Source organism: Thermobia domestica, chromosome 13 (assembly GCF_964235325.1).
Source record: "Thermobia domestica chromosome 13, izTheDome1.hap1.1, whole genome shotgun sequence".
In the NCBI taxonomy this organism is placed as follows: Eukaryota; Metazoa; Arthropoda; class Insecta; order Zygentoma; family Lepismatidae; genus Thermobia; species Thermobia domestica.
The window spans coordinates 99,235,909-99,257,374 of NC_137466.1; the positions used below are offsets into that span (position 1 = coordinate 99,235,909).

Here is a 21,466-nt window from a genome sequence, read left to right on the forward strand (position 1 = left end):
GCGTATATTTGACGATAACCGTTTGGGATCAGATAAAATCTACTCACTATGTAGTTTTATAACAAAATTACGAGTGTCTATTTACTTTATATCATGGTTCTTCTATATTCACTTTCAAATGAGCGGCGACAGTTGCCATCTAATAAAGTTGATGCGTTTGTTGCTTCTAGTACACAATCACTTAGAAAAAGAAGCAACAAATGCATCAAATGTGGAAGATGAATTTAGAACACCTAAATGTAGCATGCCTTGCACATCTTGTACTGTTAGGTTAGCTGAAACAGTATGCACCTAAAGGACGTACCTAGAACATGACAGATATATGTCCCAAGTGACGACATAAAAACAAATGACTGTTAGAGTGCGAAACTGAGCCAGTATATAAATGCTATATTTGTGGTACATAGTTGCAAATATCAATTAGGTGTAACAAGTACCTAAAACTGTAGGTAGCTGAAGCACATACTTAGCACATGAATATCATACGTGCCAAATGTCGGGTACCTAAAAAGTAGCTGGGACACCTAAATGGCACATGTCTAGCACATCATGTGCTGTTAGGGCTAACAGTTTAGTTTTTAAACATTAAGCTTCCTCCTGACTATATGATTAACGTATGTGTATTTGGCGCGAGTGAAACCCGGGTGCTTTCCTGGTGGAAGCTTACGTGTTTCAGATCCCATCCACGTTGACCTGTAGATCTACATCTCATAGACCCTAGCTGCTGCAAAGGACGCTTAAAGTGTAATCAACCAGGCAATTTAATCATAACCAAAGCCTATCAGTGAGTTATCTAGTGCGCAAAATTCAGGTTTCGATTCGCACCTGAGGTGTAATTTTCATTAGGCAACCGCATAGGTACATCACACATTAAACAAAAACAAACAAACATACGAAGTTCCCATGAGAAGAAGTACAATTTCATAACATTATTAACTACGAACCATGCCAGAACAGAATTGAATAAAAGTTTCTAAATTCAATAATAAAATACCGAAATGAGTACGCATCTTGAAGTGTGCTGAATTTAAACCGTGTTTATTTTATAAAATATCATAATTTTAAATATTGCAAAACTTTGAAAGTACTTTACTTCTTTATCTAAAAATAATAGTGATTTTAATAAGTCGGAGCTAAACTGTGTATTTTGAATTTTATATAGTCCATATTGTATACAGTCTCGTAATATTCGATCTTAAAACCTAACTATAAGCTTTTACAATAAAACAGTAATAATAATTATTATAACACCTCTAGTAATAAGCTTCTTTATATATTAAGGAGATAATTACTTCTCACAATAACTTGCTACATTCTGGCCACGCTGCTCCAGACAAACTCCAGGGTGAAGACCTCATTGTTCGTGTAGCGACATCTGTATAGCGGCTTATACCAATGCGGAAGTAGCTGATAGCCTCAGTGTTGTTGTGGCATTGCTTTGCCTGCCAGTCGAGAGAGAGTGTTGCGTGAAAGTGCTCTGCTCTTCGGCATTGCTACTTGCTCGTTCTATGTCGACAACCGGCAATCTCACCAAAAGCTCTCAGCCATTTACCTCAAGTCGTTTCAGAAAAAAAGACATCAATACAAAGCGCAGAACTGGAGGAACAAGTTCTTTAGTGCTTTAGTGTTTATTTGCTTTTAAAAGAAGTTCCTATTTTATTTATTTATTTTTTATTTATTTTCTTGTTACACGAGACCGCCAAAATCGGGTGCGTACATTCGATAATGCAGAATGCGGCTGATGCTGCCATTACCGAAGACGGATACAAACCGTTTCTTAGACTTTGTGAAGTGGAAAGACCTTCTTCGGGGTCATGTGGATTTCATTTAAGTCGTACACAATGGGACCCATATCCTTGGGTGACCGGAGTTGAACCTGGATCTGCAGCGGAGGAAGCAGGTCTTCAACCAGGAGATTGTGTTCTTGAAGTGAATGGTGAAGATGTGTTGGGTGAAAGAATTGGTCAAGTTGCTTCAAGAGTACGAGCTAGGGACGATAAAGTTCAACTGTTACTATGGAACGCCGGTTCAGACCCCCACTCAGCCACCAGTGTAAGTATCTTTAAAAAAGAATAAGAAAATAGACTTTCTGTTTAAATTAGAAATTCGATTTCATTGTAAGTTCAATATTCTAATAATTAAGAAATATCTCTGATGGAACCAAATAAAACTAACATTAAAACTTTTACTTTAAAAATTTTATGTAATTAATGTCAGAATGCCCGGATTATGATTAATTCCTTATTGGGTTAAAATAGGGATTTGGAAGAAAATATTCCCAATTAGAATCGAATAGAAACAAAATTTTTATTTGAGCATTTTAATTGCGGAAGAAGCATTTTAAAGGCAGTATGTTAATAATATTGAAACAAAATTATTTTCAAGTATTCTGAACGCAATAATGTTTCTGAGAATACAATCTCACTCGTACACTACTAAAATTACGAAAATGTTGGTATTGAACGACGTTAAGATGATACAAACCTAGATTTTTCTAGTTTCGTAAAAGGCCAGTCGTATCAGCAGAAGGAAATAAACAAGGGCTTGTATTATTTAAATAGACGCCGTGTGATTAGCAGGTGGGATGTTACAAAATGGATGAGTATTGTTACACATCCTGGAAGGCTTTGTCCATCTTGAGGACATCTCCTGTGTGTGACCTTATTGAGATTAGTAAGGAGACAGGAAAATGGCCTTGCAGTCACACCTATATGACATGATGTCCAAAATTAGCTTTTTTAATATTTCTTCTACCCACTAAAAGCCCTTGTCACTTTGTAAAGCTTATGGCTTATCTAGTGTATTATAATAATGTTTCCAAGCAGTAACACTATATCCTCTAGTATCAGTCAAAAGACAACCAATAAACTTTATATCATTGTTCTCCAGTTATTGAACAACAAGGATTATCCATAAGGAAACCAGAACAAACTATCTAATTAAAAACTCAGAGATATCGAATTTAGTAACGAATAAAGACTTTGTCAACATACATTGAGTGTACCTATAACCAATTAAGTCTGTCTTTTGTCTGTTTGTTAATTTAACGCCATGCAATTATGAACAAAGAAAAAATATGCAGTCATACTTATTTTTATGAAATAATAATAATAATAAAAAAAACAGAAGTCATTTCACTGAATGATATCACGCCCACATGCTTCTGTTTATCTAACCCAGCGTTTCCCAACCTTTTTCAACTTGCGGCACACTACAGGTGTAACTTGAATTCTCTCGGCACACCCATATATATATATATATATATATATATATATATATATATATATATATATATATATATATATATATATATATATATTACTATTATTATTGATAATATAAAATATCGTGGTATTTATATGTGATTACTGATATCCTTCTTACAAAGAAGAAAGCTCGATCACTGATTTTTCCCCGTGGTAAATCATTATGCTTATTTTTCATTCTAATTTTAAAATAGAAAACAATTGCAATGAAATATAGGACTCGGGTTTTTAAAAATCCACTTTCTCTTTCGAAAACTGTATCTAACCTTTAACTAAAAGGGAAGATCACTATGTAACGAACAAATAAATAAATATACTTTAAAGCACAAATGTGTATGCATGTTTACTTTGTGGAATTTATTGAATGATATGTTAAAATTTCAAGTTACGAAATAGTCTGTAACAATAAAGAAGCAATAATGGTCATGACAATGATAAATACGTTTTTCAACATTAAAAAAGTACAGAAAAGTAACACAGTATGAAACTTAAAATTGTAGATTTATAGTAGAGGTTCATAGTAATGTGAAATACAAATATACATTTTTCCCTATGTCTTGCAATTTGGTTCCTATAAAATTAATAATTTGTTTCGATTTCCTCGCGGCACACCAGCGGCTCATTCGCGGCACCAGTGTGCCGCGGCACACCGGTTGGGAAACGCTGATCTAACCTTTAAAGCTCTTCGTTCAACTCACCTACATTGTTATTAATTTTTAGTGAATCATAAATTTCGAACGACAGCCAGGTAGTATATACAAAACGATATTATATGACCTAACAATTGTTTGCAAGATCTTCCATATAGCGTATAAATTTGGGTACCTATTAATTATAGTATCATCAACACTGAAGACTTAAGTTCGATTCCCAGTGGAAGTTTACATGGTTCGGATCCCTCGTGTTTTAAGCTATAGATCCACGTCTTATGTAGCCTCTTACTGAAAGGAACATTAAACTTCAGCATAAAAACACAGAAACAACAATGCTTACAGATTCTCCTAGGATAATATGAAACCTCAACTGTCAAGAGCTTTCAAAAGAATTAATGGAAAACACACCGACATAATCTCATTATAAATTAATAGGCAAACGTAACACACTTTTGCTGATACTTTAAACACTAACATTGAATAAAATCAACCGTATTGCTTTGGGATTCTTGTGGTTTTACAATAATTTGACAAAATAATTATCAATAAACCGTTGAAATTCTACTGGAAAAATCTGTATGTGCTAGATTAATGGAGGTCGTACTATAATACGAAAGCCTTGCGTTAAGTATACATAATGCTGCAAAAGTGACAGCATTAAATGAATATGATGATGTATTCATTACAAATAATATGTGCGGTACTGTTAAGTATATGTATAGGAGGAGACAAACAGCAATGCATACAACCTGCTATTAAAATGTATAGTACATACAACTGCTGTTTTATACTTAACGGTGTGTTTGAAAAATAAACAATAAAAAAATAAATAATCTATTCCAGAAGAGTAAAAAGCCCATCAATTATTATTGGGGATTAAAGATTTACGTTTTAGCGCCATAAAAATGGCTTTTTTCTTGATTTTCTTGGAAACTACGCACGAAAAGTTATCTTCAAAATTTTGTTCATGTCGAAGTGATCTATTGATTAATATAGTGTATATCTTATCTTCGGGCAAAATATTATAGTTGAACGAAAGTGTTATAATTTTTAGAATATACATATTCCATTAACCATACTTTGTATTGTCATCTTGCTGGTATTTTAATGAAAAGTTTGATGAGGGCATAATACTTCAGGATCAGCTTCATCTTAATACCTAGATAGTTGGCGTGGTTAGCGCACTGCAGCATTTTTGTTTTTGTTTTTTAGGTTTATGAAAAGATATGTTTTGTCTAGTTTCTCGAAAACTACGCATGAGAATTCACATTGACCCATATCATTTTGTTCAGATCGATGAGATCTATTTGATTGGAACATGTTTCATCTTTGGACGCTTTTATTCATTAAATACTATTAAAGGTGTGAAATTTCTTTTCAAGTATGGTACATTGACATATGACTGAATAACAGCGGTCTTTTTTCTTAACACATGTGAATCCTGAGTGATTATCAGACATGCAAGTCTGCTAAAAAGGAAGGTTTAATAATGAGTAAGAAAAGCAAGCCTGAGATAATAAAGAAAAACATACCTATTCTGAGAGAAAATAAACTATAGCATGTACTGCACGAGAGAGTATTTTCTCAGTATCATAGGTATATATGAGAGCACCGACGGAAGGCATCAATTAAACATCTAAAAAGATTCATTATTTGCAGTTAGATTAATCATTTTGGAAAATCTTACTTATCTTCTTTGTTGTCGGTTTTCCCTTTCTTTCTTTCCTTGCAATAATAAGAAAGAGAAAATGTTTTTGAAAAAAGTGTACGGTACTTCACGAGTACTTGCAATGACAATCTGCAAATTGGAGTTTGTTTGATTACAAAAAATGAATGCTTTGAAGATACAGTAGATAGCTTCTTATTGAATTATGGTTTTATGTGATAGTAAAATATTAAAGATTAGGCGAAAGTGAAACTGATGATAAAAGAGCATATAATGAAGGAGATCAAAGGTTAGATAGTGATCAAGATTTGGTGAAAGGTAAATAACCACATAATGTCTTGTTGTCATTCCAATCTTCTGTGAAATTGTATCTTTGTAGCTCGTTATATCTTCTTACAATACAAAGAGATGCCTACTACATCGTACTTCCTTGTTACTGAACTTTAGTTATCGCAAGTGACATAGTTAATAATCAACCTCAAAAAATATCCTATAATATTCTGAAAATTTAGGAGTTTTAGGGTTGAAGCTTGTACCTAGAAATTCTTTTACTTTCTTCTCACTATTTTTTTTTCATATTGCAGATTCTCTTTTATTTCCAACTTCTTACCTTCCATACCTTTTAGTTACAACGCCTGTACTCTCCTATCAGCAGTAGCAGTCAGGTTCTCCCTCATCTTAGTATGAATCCTTCCCATTTTCTTCATTCTATTTTTCTTCTATTATTGTCTACTTTTTTAAAATTTATTACCATCCCCTAGGGCATACTGTGGGATGTTAAACTTAGGTTTGATTTATTTTCGTTTTTGTGTTTTATCGGGGGTTTTGAAAGGACTAGGCTAGCACACATGCATTTGCAGTATGGGATCTGGAGTTCAATTCCCTGTGGGAGATCCTTTAAAAAAATGAACCCATCATAGTAGTTCAGATTTCAGCTTACAATGCAGGTCCATAATCTCGGTGCTGAAAATGGATGTTAACTCCCAACCAATCAACCAATGAAATTGTCTGTACAAGAAACAAATCAGATTTCTTGACATAATTGTCTGTTTCATTTTAGCTTTATTACATATATATTTTATTGTGTTTGTTATCGGCCGCAAGGAACAATTAAAGTCAATACTAACGTGTTTTATGTCAACAAAATTACTTATTCACAGCGAAAACATCCCGATTTTTGAGCCTTTTATTTTGTACGTCGATTTAAAATTAGTTATTAGAAAACAAAATTGTTATTTTACGTTAAAATTGCCATCAAAATCAAAATTATCAAAACTATTATTTGATGTTTTTCTGACTTTTCAACTGCTTCTTAGCAACAGTTGTGTGTGTGTGTGGTAAACAGCGTGGTATTCTAGTTGTTTTCTTGAGCTCTCCCTTTACTTCTCATTTCATTATTCGTTTTATATTATTAAACTTACGATGTAATCTTTCTGGTTTTTTCTTCCAATACATTTGTAGCAAATTATTCACAATTTGACACATTTTTCTGCAGAGATATCAACAAAGTTTTATGTTTCAAACCTTTGAGTTTAACGTCCCACGAATATTTACCTTTAGGTCAAGGGAGACGATGATTAAGGCAAGTGAATGATGATAAAAGAATTGGTGGAATGAGAATATGGCAGGAAATAGGAGTACCTCGAAAAAACCCACAGAGACGATGTTGTCCACCACAAATTATTTGGACGGGGATTGAACCAAGAACCCCACGCACCAGAGGTAAGCACTCTACCAGTGAGCCACCGTACCCCATGTTTCATGTTTCATAAGAATAATTTGAAAATAAATATATTATGACAACTTTATAGAGATTATCGCAAACTAATTCAGTGATTAAAGGCTAGTAACACTTTCAAGGTAATTTTAATAGCAAATAGAGTTTTTATCCTGTAGTTGAATATTTTAAGATAACAATAAAATAGGAAATTTTTACAGCTAAATTATCAACATGATCTTGTTTTGCATTATATTCCTTAGATTTCGCAGTAAATTACTTTTATTAGTTAAATTCCAACGAAAATTCACTTAAAATATTTACAAAATTTGTAATAAACAAGATGTGTCTATATAGATTTTTATTAATTCTGTCTAAGGGACTCAGTAACTCAGTGATAGAGTGCTCACGTCTGATATGAGGAATCCCTGGTCCCATCACACGCTATATGAGTTGTAATGGTATTCCTGTACTGTTATATGTTGGGCAGCCAGCAGTTCGGTGTGATCTTTTTCATTTTTTAAAAAATAAATTCTCTCAGAATATCTTTTACTGTTATGCTTCGGAATAAACCAGACATAAGGAATGGAAAAACGCTAACCATGTTTTGTGTAATGTTTGAAATTGCAGAGATAATTTTTCTTATACATTATTTACACGATGCAAACTAATACGTAGACAATAGTTATTGCCTCAAAAATTCATGTAGTGTAATGTAAAATTTTCTTCAAAATACACTTACTTTTTGTAAGTCGGTCACTTTTCAATAAAACAAATGATGGCCAACATAGATAGGTTACAGTGTATAAAGAATAAAGAAAAAATAATACATTTTGTACTAAGTTACTTTTGTGTTAGGTGTTGCAATCTAATGGGAAATGAGTCAGACTGTAGTGAAGCTCACGCAAGACAGTATGCCGCGATGACAACACTACAGGATGCTAAATGCTTTGTAGTAATGTTGAGATTATTTCCGTCCCTTTGCTGTATTTTTTGTGCAATACAATGCCTGCACAATGCTTGTTGACCTAACCCCATTTTGGTAAGTTCGCTTTATACTCGGAATACATGAATCTACTAATATTTTAAAGAAGTCTTTATTTTAGAATCCCACGATTCTACTCTTTAGAATAAAGGAGACGAATAGTTAATGAACCATAATGTCACATAGCCTGGGATCAAACCAGGGGCATTTTACACCCGTGGTGAGTGCTCTGCCACTGAACCATTGTGACCTCTAATATTTTAAAGAAGCTATGACATTGAAAGTCAATGCACTCGCCAAGCACTCCTAATCAAACACTCTTCGGCTGGTTGCCCAGAGGCTTTTGGAGATTGAAGGAAACCATTACTTACATAATAATAATAATAATAATAATAATAATAATAATAATAATAATAATATACAAATTAGAGCAATCCGAAACTCTACACAGTTTTTGAAAAAACGTACCTTATAAGATTGCTATTCTAATCTTAGCAATATCAAATTATATCTTTTCAGTCATCTTAACATCATAATTGCTCATGAAATTATGTACTCGTATATGGTTATAATTAGAGACGCAATAAATCCTGGCTTTTTGGGAGAGACTTTTCTTCTAATAGAAAGCAGGATTCTTTGAATTTCGCTTTTTTTACTTGTCATGATTTTCATATTCAAATATCTTTTGTTTTCCTGTATGAGATTCCGCATTTGAAAAAGTACCTTTACAACTTTCATTATTTATTTGTTGTATGTTTAGTCTATTCGAGTTGGCATTCATTGGTGTTCAGTAAGTATAAGTTATACAGCCTAACATACCAGAACGTTCATGTTGGTTGCCTAACCACTTTACAAAGTACTTGAAATATGCTTTACTGGTTGCCTAACCATGAATATCTGTAATAAGCATTCTGTGTAATTGGTTCCATATGATAATTGCCACCTTTAACTTTACGTACTCGCTTTCCCTTTTTTAAAATGTTGTTTAGGAATGAGAATAATTTTACCTAAGTAACTCAATGATTTAACAGAAAATTCAATATCTTACACATTTTTTTTAAGTACTGGCTACCTCATAAGGAGACGCTTACTAAAATTGAGAATAGGTGCAGTAAATAAACGAGTCATGAGGAAGAGTTGTAATGGGCCATATGCACAACGCCGTTCCGAGCCTAATGACGGTGCCAGTGATTAATATTGCTTATGAGACTCGAGGAGTTTCTCGTCTCGTCTCAAGAGACAGGAAGTACATTTTCAAATTTGAGACAAAGCGATAATTTTTTTTCAATTTCTTGTCTTATTTTCAAGACTATATGAAAAAATTTCTTCAGCCTCTTGGGAAACTCTAGTTCGCCCACGTTAGTTCTTGATGACCAACACTGTTTTAGAGTCACATGTAACTCATTCCAGAACATACCCCAATAATAAATATGGTTTCAGTGCTGTTATATACCGCCTTTCGTGGACCTATCGTGACGCGGAAGGATTCTGATTGCTAATAAATGAAATTGAGAAAAAAACGTACATAAATTTACAAAATTAGACGAGACAGAACAAGAATTTTAGGAATGATCCAAAAAAAAAAAAAAAGGATCAAAAGATTGCAATCTTCGCCAATAACTAATATTGAAGCAAGGGCCACAAAATGTTTGAACAGACCATAAATCGAGTTTTCGCATTTTTTATTTCTTTTTACGGAATAAGTACATCATACTGAGTTAAGTGATAGTTTGGGTTTGGCTACACTCTATGTAGTTCTCCAGATATAAGATGTTCAATTAAATGTTTGATTGAAATACATTGGATCTTTTGATACAAAAAGATTTCCGAGAATCAAGACTAGTCTATGTAATTTAGGAGACGAGACAAAAACATCTTATTTCTTTCTCGTGGGCAACACAACAACGATGCATGTGAGAAATCTGTATCCTGTAAGAATAGATGATTTTGTGTACCAACCGAGATTTTTTACATTAATGATGTCCTACGCTATATTCCACGTCTTCGAATATTTGCAATCCCAAGAATGAATAAACAATAGTAAACTTGTTACTTTTTCTGAAGGTCCTAACCCTTTCTTCCTATGGTGCAGGGCCTGGGACAACCACCGCACCTACCTTACCTATAGAACAGCTCTGCGTACGCATAGTTTTATGTTAAGTGTGACTAAACAGAAATTACTTTGAGAGAAAAAAAGCAGAAACATAAAGAATAAAAACAACCTGTTAACTCCACCCATGCCTTCCAACGGTTACCTTAACATTGACCTAAACAGCGTAGGTATGATTATCAAAAAATGAAACTCTTGTCTTGATTGATTTAGTAGTACCACAAAATCACGTGTAAACCAGATTCATCTTCCACTTGCTTCCTCTCTTACTATTATAGAGATTAATCATTCCATTCCTGACGGTGTATCTGGTATTCCTCTTCGTAACTCTCTTTCTGTCAACCCGGATTTTCTCTCTCTCTTTTTAAATGGAGATGACATCATCACAGCAGCCATGCCGAGAAATCCACCCACAGGCACAAAGCAGGTTAGTCTCAACTGAAGATCCATCGACCTCCTCTGGCTATTACTGTACTCTTCTTCCGCAGTGCAAATTAAATGCATTTACAATCCATGCTTAGAAACAATCCTCGCAGAGAGAGCAAACCTACCTTAAAATTTATTTCAAAGTAAGTTACGGTGTCTGTTTTAACCCTTTAACGCACCATTTTTTTCGATCAAACTGATTTTTTTTTAATTTGGAGCGATTTTTGTGTAGGAAACACGAGTTTCTTTTAAAAAATAATGCATGTAATATGTGGTATATGGGATATTTTATGGTGTTTGCATATATGGTCTATGGAAAGTTACGCGTTGACGTCGGCAAAGTCCACTAAAACCAGATAGAACCAATAAAACTCGACGAATGTCAGCGTACTTGCACTTTTGCACTCATTACATTTCTGTCTAACATAGAAAGAATCAACAGTTCAAAACGTGTCCACCTAAACGAGCAAAGAAAGCTCAAAGATGACAAGATGACAACTTCGCATGAGCAAGTAATACAAAGAGACCAACGCTGGCTTACTGTGACATTAGCGGAAAATTCAGAACTTCATTAGTGACAGGGCATCTTAGCTGATACGCAAAGCTGCTTTTCTATGTCCGAACTGGAAACTACATGGTGCAACACAATTTCAAAGTAATCTTTGCATATATCCAAAGCTGCGCGCTAAAGGGTTAAAAATGGTAATTCAAATATCTTAGTACATTTTTTGTTTTGTTTTTGCAGTAAACGAGGTACATCATAATGTATTTTCCGTCATTCCCATGCAATTTTAACTGATCCTTCCTAATACTGCGATGTCATCTCTTTTTTATGTACTTCAACAACTCATTCATGTTCATCTGTTGACAACTGAATAATGGAGTGTTTTAACAATTTCGTTTTAATTTTATTTTTTTAAAATCCTTATGTGAAGTAGCGTCTTAAACACATATTCGCTTTACAACTAGTCTGTTTTATTTGATATCACCTAATTACTTATTCTCATCAACTGTGGAATTCTCATTACTAGTTTCGATCCATTATTATTATTAACACTACAATATCTCGATTTAAGCCGGTTTTAACTTAGTAAGCTGACAGCCATTTCTAGTAAGTGCTAGTTCTTCTTCTAGAAAGAATTTCCTGACAATATGGTAGGAGTACAAAATTACTGACTTTTGTGAATTTGGTGAAAGATATTTTGCGTTTATCTGTTCCAATTATGCAGCAATGTATCTATCGACAACTATAGCTAAAATACTGATTGGTCTGACATTCCCTTATCTATTTGATTTCGTCTGCCAGATCTTTATAGTTGGTAACTTTTTTCACACCTTCGTCCATAACCATTTTGATTTCTGGATTCCAGTATAGTTTGTACTTATCGTTTTCAAGTACTGGGTTTGGCTGATATTTGCAGTATGGATTAATACCTTATTAAAATAATTTACAAGTAATAATAGTAACAGGATCATAGCTAATTAAGTCAGTATCCGAGTTACAAAATATGTTAACTGTTTCAGAAATGGAGCTAAAGAAATCTTTAAAAAAACATTTCGATCACCCAAATAAAGTTAAAGACAAAATTTATTTCCGGAAAATTTAGTTTACCCGTTTCAAGTTATAAAATCTGATTCATAGCTCATTACTCGTAGATACATTGACATATATTTTTTTTTAATTAACGGGTTTTGCAATTCCGTGGATAGTTTTTCCGAAATTATTTTAATTTGCAAACAATATTTGGCGGTATTTGGACGAATATATCAGTTATACTTCGGAACGACAAGATCAGGTCAACTGACCCAAACACTCAGAAGGGTTAATTTTAACGATTACACACAGGGTTGAAGTTTTTTTTTGTATAGTTTATATTCCAGCCTGGAAGTGATAAAAGCTGGTGTGGCTCAGTAGTAAAGCGCTCACCTCTGGCGTGTGGTTCTACTGGTTCGATCCCAGTTTCTGCCAAATAGGCTTTGTGGTGGACTAATGCTGTGTGTGTGAATGTTCGTGGGGTTTACTCGTACTTTCATCATTTCAACATTATCATTCATCTCATCATCACCGTATTCCTTAGCCTCAGCGCTAATCATGAGACGTTCAACTAAAATAAAATGTTGGTACATGCAGTTATTATTTTGGATATTATTATTACCGAGGTTGAGTCAATTTTGATTTTGGCGCTCCGAAAAAAAAATAATGTACCTGCCTATATACATTTCGTTAGTTAAAATCCAGTTTGAAATTGTAATATTCAATAATTTATGAGAGAAATAACTCCTCAGATCTAATAAGAAAAATTTCCATTTATTTAAACCTACATATTGTGAACATTGATCAATATGAAGATCCATTTTTAAAAATCTTAAAATCAGAAATATAGATTGGAAAGAATCGTAGTAAAAATAGGCCAATTTTTAACACATATTTTCAAAAGTTTTATTCATAACAATAAAACAAATAATACTTTTTACAAAATGTTTCCTACAGTACAAAGTGTCCAAAACGCCCCTATACTCCTAGGTTTAGGTACGATAGAGAACAACGTCAGTGAAATTTATTTCCAGTGTAAATAACACTGCTATCATGGTCACAGACAGCACTGTTTTGTATTCTTGCTTTCAAACACTCTCTGATAACCCTGAGTTAAGGTTACACAAAGCAGGTTGATGGATGATGTAAATGGTTTCAGTTATAAATTGAATGTTGATGAACGGTTAGTGGCATGTACAGGGTGGCTCAAAAGTAGGTATACAGTACCGCACTGATCAGCTCATTGCATTTTATATCATTTCTTGCTGTTATCCATCAGGTAGACTTAATTTCTTTTTTATTTGTTTTTGATGTTCTTTTACTTATACCTTAAGCTCGGAACAGCCGAAGCCTATAAACCCATAAACTAGAATGTTATACTAGATCAATGCAGGGATGTATATCTACTTTTGGGCCACCCTGTATATAGGTGCACGAACGAGCGCACACAGTACAACAATAGCATAGGTAATGGCCGAGTTTAGAGATTGGTTTGGCAAGGACCCACCTTGTAAGACAATCCTGCTTGATTGAGATAAACATATTTGCTTCAGGATGCGTCAAAGACAGTCGTAAAAGAACAACTGAATTGAATATCACAGCCTTTAACGATGCATAAACACACATAAAAAAGATTGCTTACTGTGATGTTCAAACCTACGGATACAGAGACTTCTCTAGCACCCTGTAGAGACATGCATATTCAACATATTTACTAGATGGCAACATAAACTATTTAAGCACATTGTTCACTTACGAAGTTTTTTTACGAAAGTCTTCCAAAATTTGAAGAAAACGATGTGATATAATGAAAAATTAATTATGTTATCATTTAATAAATATATGTTAAATATGCATGGCTCTATCGTAATATTCTGTTCAAAATACTCATTGTTTTATTGTTATGTATTTGCCGGCGAACATTTTAATCTTGATTTTTGATGATCTGAAGCCTAAACCAATTGGATAGTATTTGATAGCACCCGTTTGAACACTTTTCAAAAAGCAAGATACTAACGTAAGAGCAAATTTTCCTTAAACAATGTGGATAGTATGATGCACAAATGGTATGAAAGCAATAATTATAAACTGTTGAAGTGCAGATACTGCAGCGGAGTCATTGAATGATACGATGTCAAGAGTTAAGTCTTATAATTTGCAGGTCGATACATGAATAGCATATAAGTAGTGATTTCAATAACTGATAAGAACAGTAACCTTTTTCCACTTCCTTTTTAAAATCAAGATGAGACCATTTTTCTCTCACACGTGTCAGACCTCGTTACACAGAAATACAAATATTAGAAGAAAACGTTCTTAATCTATAACTAAGGTTGTAGATTTGAAATAAACATTAAAACTTTTCCTTACTTTTATTTTAAATGAAATGAAAGGTTAAGTTTCTCTTTCTACAGTTTTTTTTATATGAATATTAATTAAGCTTAAGTTATTCCAATTAGAGTATGTGTCCATTCCATATCCATAGCTTATCCATGGGTTTTCCATAGGCTGGTTGGATTGGAATTTAACATCCCCTTCAGCACCAAGTCTATATGAGACGTGAGTCAACAGTTTAACGTGAGATCCAAACACATGAGCTTCCGCCAGGAATCGAATCTGGGTCTTATGGGGCGTTTACACTTAGTCGATTTGCGTTCGATTCAGTTGAATTGACGTCACTTTCAACTTAATCGACCGTGTAAACGGGACTCCAATTTAATCGCTTGTTGATCGAAGGCGACTAATCGACTGGCAACTGAATTGAAAGACGTTCTATTTTCTTCTGCTGTAACACCGCAAATTGTACCAATTACTGCTTGCTTGGACATCTTTAAAATTGCCAGTCAATTTCGAATCGACCAGAGGAGAGCGAGTCGACAAGCAGCATTCAATTTCGGTTGAAACAATTGAACACATCCATCGATCTGATTCGGCCTAGTTGCTTCGATTTAGTCGCAAATGCAACGAGTCGATTTAGCCGTGCGACTAAATCGACCAAGTGTAAACGCCCCATTAGTCATCCGTAGGGTGTGACCCTGACACTGAAACAGATGTTAATATATTACGAGAGTTAAGTTGACATTTAACAGAGGTTCTAAAATATATTCAACTGACAAATAATTACTTCTGTCCATTAATAACAAATCAATATCCTGTTATAGTCTATGTTCATAAAATTATCATAAATATCAAAGATAAGGAAGAAGATATTATATCCAACTGATGTTCTTGTATGAGTGCTCAAATAGTTTCCCAAACATCCATGGATATTATATAATATAAACCGTCACTGCTATTATATGATACAATTTAAATCGGCTAGAAAATTGGCACCATTGGGATTGCTGTTTCCTACAATTTACTTTCTTCTCAGTTATATGTTACGTAATATTATTTTTCATTGCAAGCTCCAAGCTAAATATTTAATTTCCTATATGTTATTCGAATTTTTCGCAAACTTCGTAATTGTATGGATTTAGTATATTATATAATAAGTGATGCCTTTCCGTTATATGTATTTCTACGTAATATTCTTCCTTGTATTACCTAAAATTTCAGCTATTACTTTGCGCCTATCATAAGTATTGACTACATTTAAATTTATGAATGTAAGACAGTGATTTTTGAGGGAAACAAATAAGAGTTGATTAATTTCAAGACCAATTCAAGATACATACCGTAAATATTGTTTTTCCAGCTTCTCCTAATTCTCATCTTGCCTAACACTTTATCAGCTGTCATTCACAGACAAAAAGAAATCGCATGCGCCTTAATTTTCAGTATTAGAAAACTTATTCATATCTATAGAAGAGGCGGCTCGTGAGGGAAGTCACACCGTAAAAAATTAGTTGTTTTTTCGCTTGAAACCAAAAGAAGAAAATTTTTCTTAAAGTACTAATTGTTGTATACAACTATTAATACATTAGTTAACATTTTTTACCATATAAGTGTGACTTCCCTCACGAGCTTCCTCTGAATAGTTGTTAATAGTTTATGCTAATAATAGAAATACACATATTAAGAGTTAAATTTAGTTATTTTTAAGGATTAAGATAATCTTTATGTCTTTAGTATGGCAAGCTTTGTGCCATACTTTTTTTTTTCTGAATCTGCTGGGTATTTCAAACAGTTAAACTGAAATTAGCAGTAATCTGACTACGGCTATACCTGTTGCCGAAGGGCTGAGTGTTTATTACAGATATTCACACTGTTAACTTGTACCTATTCACTTTAAGGAACGATTTAGGTGTTCATTCTGCCAAGTAATTAAAATGTTTGTAGTGATTTCTTAATGTATGTGACTTCTTGAGTATTTGAAGTAATTTACGTTATAGTTATTTGAAGTAATCATGTATATATGACATAGTTAATCGTTGCAATTCACATTCTTTTTTCAACAGGTCATTCACTATATATTTCACCTATTTATGTATAGGTATGGATACAATGTCAGCTCTTCTATGGAGCAAATATTTTCTAATAAGGTCGTTAGGTGGAATGAGAATTAGGTCAAATGCAGATTCGCATTTCGCCTAAAATGATATATGTGCTTCTTGCCTGTAGATGATATCTAATAAAGTGTTAGGCACGGTGAAAATTTGGTGAATAAATCATCATGAATGTAGAACGTGGTTTATCGTGTAGATCTGTACTACTGTAGTGTATTCGATTTTCTTCAACCGGGAATCGAACTCGAGACATTGTACCTCAAAGGCATATGTACCAATCACTAGGCCAGTAATCATTGCAAGAAGTGTTGCTATTATGTTAGGATGATAATACCCACTCATCTTAAAAGTTACCTTCATTTTTCCTGTATATGTATTGCGTTACAAGGTTTGCTTTCTGTATAAGGGGTTCTCATTTTCAAGATTAAAAAAGCGAAACATTCTATGAAAATTTATAATTATTCACTTGTCCTTTGCTATCAGGTGTAATCCAAGACGTGTGGAAACACTACATATAAGACAATATTTTTTTCTCTTTACTTCATTTATATGTTAATCCGTGAGACAAACAATTATTTTATCTGCAGATTACACTTTTACCGCTGACTTTCTGAATAAAAAAGTGAAATGGTGGAAGTCCTCCTACAGATACTTGACTTGTAAAAATGACTAGTTTTGTCTGAGATCTAATTTTGGTAGAACAAATTTGGTTAATGTGAACTATTTTGTGGAAGATCTCATTTAATGATACATGAATATGCCCTTTTGCCCAAAGAAAGCGTGTAATTAATAAAAGTGAATGATTTTTAAATAGTTGGTGGAAGGTGAATACGGGAGGAAAAGGAAGAACTTTGAAAAGACCAACATGTCCACCATAAACTTACATGACACGGGATTGAACGTGGGAACCCTCATACCAAAAGTGAGCATTCTATCAGCTACCACTGAGTCAACGTATCCCGAAATTTTTGAATAAAGATTAAAAGGATGGACCTAAGCTAATATAGGAAAAAAGATATTTCAAAAAGGAGGAATCTCTTATCTGTCTAAATACCAGCGGAAATCTGAATTGGAGAGAGGGTGAATCTTCCTCTTCCAAGGCTTAGAAATATTTTCCACGAAAATTTTAGATTTAGATTAGATCATTTATTAAGAAGAAGTTGTTTATTAGAGAAGGAATATACAATAATCTACATTATTACACTGGGCTTCCAATTGCATAAAATTAATTCTACAGTCAGTGAGTATCCACAAATGCTGGAACACAACAAAATTTAATACATTAGTAAGTTACAGTAAAATAACAATCAAAAGGAAAGAGGAAAAATAAAGGAAGCAAAAATACCCAACGGAAGTTGGATATCCAAATTTCCTACATTTTATGTTTGATTGTAAACTTTTAAAAAAAAGTGTTTGATTTCGACGTAATATGCCGAATACTATGTTTAAGGGCTCCAAATCCCTCTAAAAGAATCTACAATCACGTAAAGCAAAAGGTGGATTATGTGCCTCTCCGATTTTCTTACCTAGGTAGAAAATTCCACGATCAATTGCATAAAAAATATATATTTTTATGCAATATTCACTTATATTTTTGAGGCTTCTCATTCATCTCCACTACTTTGATTTAATCAGAATAATCGACAACAAAAGAGTGAAAGTTTCCCTTACTGCCCCCCCTCCAGGTAAAATATATATGTTCCACGATAACCTACGTATAGTTATTTCATTTTAATACAAGGAAGTATGTTTATTGAGGATCTCATACAATCCCCAAGGCTTGGAATCGAAGACAGTCAAAAATGAGTTGTCAACTCCGTATGCAATATGCATAAACGCACACGCTATGATTTTTAAAAAAATGTTCTACAGTAGTTTTCGCCATACTCTCACGTTTCATTTTAAAACGAAATCATTCGATTTTGATAGAGTATGGCGTAATTTTTTCTGTGGATTCCGAATCGTCCTCACTGATGGAGCTGAAATGAATCAATAATAAGAGAATAAATCCCTCTCTCGTTTGAAATAAAGGATTTTCGTCAGAATTTCGTAAAACATAATGTGTGTTTTGCTTTACAATTACAGACCTACTTGCCTAATTCGGGGTTAAATTTAGAAGAGGGAAAAGGAAGCGTCACTTGCTTCAACAATGCACCACTATTAGCGGTATTATACCACTAATAATAGTACTGTACCATTAATACTGGTACTATACCACAGCAGTATAGTACAACTATTAGTTCTTACATTTTATATAAGTAATTACATATATGCTGATAGTGTAATTTTCTTTCGTACAATTTATTAGATCAAAAAATCCAATATATTCACCAAAAATTTTCTTGTATGCCTTAAGTCTGGAGAACTACGTATAGTGTAGCCAAACCTAAACTATCACTTAACTCAGTATGATGTGCTTATTCCGTTAAAAATACGAAACTTTATTTAGGGGCCGTTCAAAAATTTTGTGACCCCTGATCCAAAAAGTAATTATTGGTCAAGATCACTTTCTTTTGATCCATTTTTTGATCATTGCTAGAATTCTTTTCTGCATAGTATAAATTAGTGATTATTATCCACGACTGCAATCTTTGGATCCATTTTTTCCTTAAAAATTTTGTTTAAACTAGATAGAATGTGTCATATGTACATATAGCTCTTTATAACATGGAAAACTGCAAAGGCAGAAAGTTTTCAAAGGAATCATCATTTATACTTGACGTTTACATATATTGTGACTGTTAGGTTAAATTTTGTTTTAACATTTGAAAAATTGATTAAAGTTTGATATTTTAAAGGCGAAAGCATGAATAACTAAAACTGTAAATTCATTAATACCGCAGCGCGAATCATCCAAATTTAAAAAAAAATAGCAGACACTTAAAAACAAGAAGAAAAACAGACTAAAAGTAGGCCTACAGTATATAAAATTTAATAATAACTGTATTCCTTCATGATCTTAAATATTGAGGAAGCAAACAAAGAAAGCGTCATGTTTTTAAACCTTTTAAAATGTAAGCTTTCTATAGCAAGTAATTTGGATATTCCTGCCGCCCATACTATTATAATCCACCCTTTCACCTTGAAGCTAGATAGTTCCCTTCACCTTGAGCCGACCAACGCGTTTTTTCTTTGTTTCTAAGGAACTGCCTGAATGATTAGAGAAAAAATATAGAAAAGAAAATGTAAAGATCGCATTATTCATTTGAAAAAAAAAAAAAAAACTGTCAAACAATTCGTCAACATCTTTAATTCATTTTTCTGAATTTCTTTAGAAATGTGATAGTAATTTGTTTTATTTTTTCAAGTACATGTACATGTGTGTATGAAATTGTTCGAATCAGTTTTATTTTAGTATTTCAAAATATCATATGATGGAAAAGATAGCTGGCAACATTGTAACAGTTACATGATTAAGTTACAACAATAAAATGATGCCCACGTGCTTAGCGGTGATCATACAAGGTCACTCGACCGTAGTCTTATTACGTGTATGTTGACTTTTTTGTGTATTTTTAGTGTAAAGAAGAAAAGAAGTACGATTCACAGTATAAAAATTGTTGAATGAAGGTCAGGAAAAGGGAGAAACAATGCCTATCCCAGTGAAATGAAAGCTCGTTAAGTGTTAATGAGTAGCTTAGGCTGTTTGTCACAGTATAGTCCGGTTCGGTTCGGTCATACCTTTTTTTTTTTTTTAAGGTTCATTCTACACTAAAAATTCACCTCATCTCATTGTTTTTCAAAATAGGCCTAACCGTAAAAAAAATTAGCAAAATTACAATATGTTGAAAAAAAAGGGAGTTGGGATCAAATCAGGGGCTCCACGCGCCAGAGCTGCTCTATCACTAGGCTACCGCAGTTTTCTACTGTTTAAAGTAGGGCCGAATCATTACTTGGGTTTGTATCCTAGACAATCACCCTCCATCAAAATCGAACCAGGACCACCTACACATACTATAAAATAATCCCAAGACGAATTTTTGGACAGTATCTCCATCAGAGAACTACAATGTGGCATTGCTGAAAATAACATGTCCAAAATCCTATTTCCAGTAGCAGCGATTCTGATGTTAAAATTGAAAATCTGGCAGGAGGATAGGAAATTGTTGTCGCATATCTGATAATGTAATGCTTACTAGTATATTCCACTTTGGGAGGCTAATCATCAGGCTGGCACTATAAACACACACACACACACACAAAAAAAAAAAAAAATGTAAATAAGTCTTTTAGTCTACTCTATTTTCTTTCAAAATAAATTATTATACATTTTCTTACATAAGAATCCATAATTTGAAATGTTTAGATTATCACATTAAATATAATTACTCTTGTGCAAGTTCTCGTGGCAATGAGATAATGTAGTGGTGCACGGTCTATACTATAACAGTTGATCTTGCGTGATGAAAAAAAATGAAATCTTTCAGTTTTACGTCCCACGGTTATGCCAGTTAGGCTAAAGAAGACGGTGATGATGAGATATGAATGAAATGGTGGAATGATGAAAGTGGGAGGAAACGGGAGAACCCCGAGAAAACCCACGAGTACGGTGTTTGTCCACCACAAAGTCCACACGGCGCGAGCTGGGATCAAATCAGGGACTCCAAGCACCGGAGATCTTGCGTAATGATCTGTGCACACACCAACTACATGAGATACAA

The 21,466-nt window shown here is 33.5% G+C and overlaps 1 protein-coding gene across 1 annotated transcript in view; it reads left to right on the top strand.

Moving 5' to 3' along the window:
- The first annotated feature begins 1,411 nt into the window (after positions 1 to 1,411).
- Positions 1,412 to 21,466, top strand: part of LOC145668384 (uncharacterized) — a 44,649-nt gene continuing 24,594 nt past the window's right edge. The window contains exon 1 of the mRNA XM_081736173.1: positions 1,412 to 2,052. Within this exon, the coding sequence (XP_081592299.1) occupies positions 1,726 to 2,052 (327 nt within the window). The 5' untranslated portion in view covers positions 1,412 to 1,725. The remainder of the gene's footprint in view (positions 2,053 to 21,466) is intronic.